The sequence below is a fragment of the Puntigrus tetrazona genome, chromosome 16 (genome assembly GCF_018831695.1).
Source record: "Puntigrus tetrazona isolate hp1 chromosome 16, ASM1883169v1, whole genome shotgun sequence".
Lineage (NCBI taxonomy): Eukaryota > Metazoa > Chordata > Actinopteri > Cypriniformes > Cyprinidae > Puntigrus > Puntigrus tetrazona.
The window spans coordinates 26194505-26197004 of record NC_056714.1 but is presented as its reverse complement, the minus strand read 5'-3'; the positions used below and the strand labels follow the sequence as shown (position 1 = coordinate 26197004).

At 32.8% G+C, this 2500-nt stretch overlaps 1 protein-coding gene across 1 annotated transcript in view; it reads left to right on the top strand.

The window, feature by feature from the left end:
• The window catches only part of ago1 (argonaute RISC component 1), a 27518-nt gene that overhangs the window by 7645 nt on the left and 17373 nt on the right, over nt 1-2500 (top strand). The window contains exons 3-4 of the mRNA XM_043262044.1: nt 1068-1188; nt 1828-2009. Of these exons, the coding sequence (XP_043117979.1) occupies nt 1068-1188; nt 1828-2009 (303 nt within the window). The remainder of the gene's footprint in view (nt 1-1067; nt 1189-1827; nt 2010-2500) is intronic.

Sequence of the window (2500 nt, the reverse complement as noted above, 5' to 3'; positions counted from 1 at the left end):
TGGTCAGTTGTTCTCATGCACGGATCATTATGTGTTCAGGGTATGCAAGAACAAAAATCATTTTTTTCCGTTGTGCATTCGATTTAATGCTGCAAAAAAAACCCTGCTTTTGCAAATGAACTCTTCGTATGTACTTAATACACTGAATGTAAACTTACTACTAATGAGCAGCAGCAGACAACTTCACTGTGAAGCTGAAAACTTGTTACATTTTCATTGCCTTTTGTTTTTACTGTTTTTCACCATGAATTAAATGCAGGTTTGAAATGCAATTAATTTATAAAAAATACAATAAATAAAAGCATTAAAATGTATTTATTACATAGAATTGATCATTATTATTATATTATTATTATTATTATTATTATTATTATCACTCAAATCAGTATTTTACATTACCAGTCAAAATGTTGCAGACAGGTCATATTTAATAAATATTAATATTAAATATATATATATATATATATATATATATATATATATATATATATATATATATATATATATATATTTTTTATATATATTATATAAAATATATTATATATATATATAAATTATATATATAATAAAATTATATATATATATATATATATATATATATAATTTTATTATATATATAATTTATTTTATTTATTTTAATATATATATAATTTATTTTATTATTGTTCAAAAGAGTCAGCAAATACATTTACAATAATTTACTAATGATATGTCTTTCAAAAAAATGCTGTCCCTTTTAAACTTTCCACAAAAATATTCAGCGGCACAACCTTTTTCCGGTATTGATTAATAATGAGAAATGTTTCCTGAGCAGCATGTTAAAATGATTTCTGACGGATCACGTGACCGGTGCAGAAAATCCAGCTTTGATCACAGCAATAAATTACATCTCCATATATATATAAAAATAGAAAAGTGTCATTTTAAATGATGGTAATATTTCTGTTTCTGCCGTAATTGCAGCCTTGCTGTGGGGCTGTGTGTAGTCGGGTTATAAAATGTCACCATCATCACCAAATAACGTTCAGATCAGGCTGAATATGTATGTCTTAAATGTGTCTTCACAGGGAGGTCGTGGAGTACATGGTCCAACATTTCAAACCCCAGCTCTTCGGGGACCGAAAGCCAGTGTATGATGGGAAGAAGAATATCTACACCGTTTTAGCACTACCTATAGGAAGCGAAAAGGTATGCCAAAGAGCTTCTCGATGGGCTACAGGCTTGCCACGTTCACTACAAAGAACTCTTAATAGTCTTACAAGCTTCACAATATAACCGGGGAGGCAGCTTACGTTTAATTGCACGCATTTATTATTATTGTTTTCAAGGAAAAAAAGTCTTAAGTGGGATCGGGCGGGCTTTTGAGGGACGTCCATTAGTTCATCTTTGGATTGTTTCGATCATCAAACTAAGCGTTAAGTATCTTTACGAGAGATGAAGAGTGACGAAGGATATCCGTGTAGTTTTATGTAAGTGTCCGCTGTGCTTTTATAAAGATCGGGATCGTGTCTCGTTCGTGTGCAAGCTCTGCTTTAGGTTTCGTCTAAAGATTCGATACGGCCAGGATTAGGCCAAAGTTCAGTTAGGACTCTTAAGCAATTTTTATAAGCATGCCTGAGACAAAAGCATCAAAACTAAGGCACTGGTACGTTTTAAGCAAGTTTCACGTTTACTTTTAAGTCTAGGACTTCGGTTTCAGCGATTCAGTCCTAAAGGCTAATTCCTTTTTAGAGCGGCACGATTGTTCAGCTTTGATTGTAGTTTATGTAATGCGATCGATCCCTTTTCGTGCCGTCCTCATGCTGGGCCTCTCCTCTGATGTCGCAGGTTGATTTCGAGGTGACCATCCCCGGCGAGGGGAAGGACCGCATCTTTAAAGTGTCCATTCGCTGGCTGGCCAAGGTGTCGTGGCGGCTGCTGCAGGAGACGCTGGTCAGCGGACGTCTGCAGGTCCCGCTGGACTCCGTCCAAGCCCTCGACGTGGCCATGAGACACCTGGCCTCCATGAGGTGCGCCGCTCACAAACATCTCGGCGCCATCGGTTTTGCCGACGCATGCAGTTCGTCGATCTTGAACTGCAGTTGAATGGGGGACAATTACAAAGACCATCTATGCATTAAAAAAATAAATAAATAAAAATCTATTACTATCATATATTCTCATATCATATTATTCTGCTGCTCTGATATCACAATCTGTGTTGTTAAAAGCACTTTATAAATAAAAGCGATTGATTGTAGCAGTAAAGAATAGTTGACGTTTAATATTTAGAATGAATAATTTTTATATATTCATTTTAAGTTATTATTTTAATTTTCTTATATTTTATTTTTTTTTTAAATTACTTTTTACTTATTTATTTAACTAGTAATAATAATAATAATAATAATAATAATAATGATAATAATTTTAGTTTTATTTGTATTAGTTCAACTAAAAAAAAATGGCTAAAAGAAAAACAAGTTGTAAAAAAAGCATTTAAAAAAATAATAATTTTTTT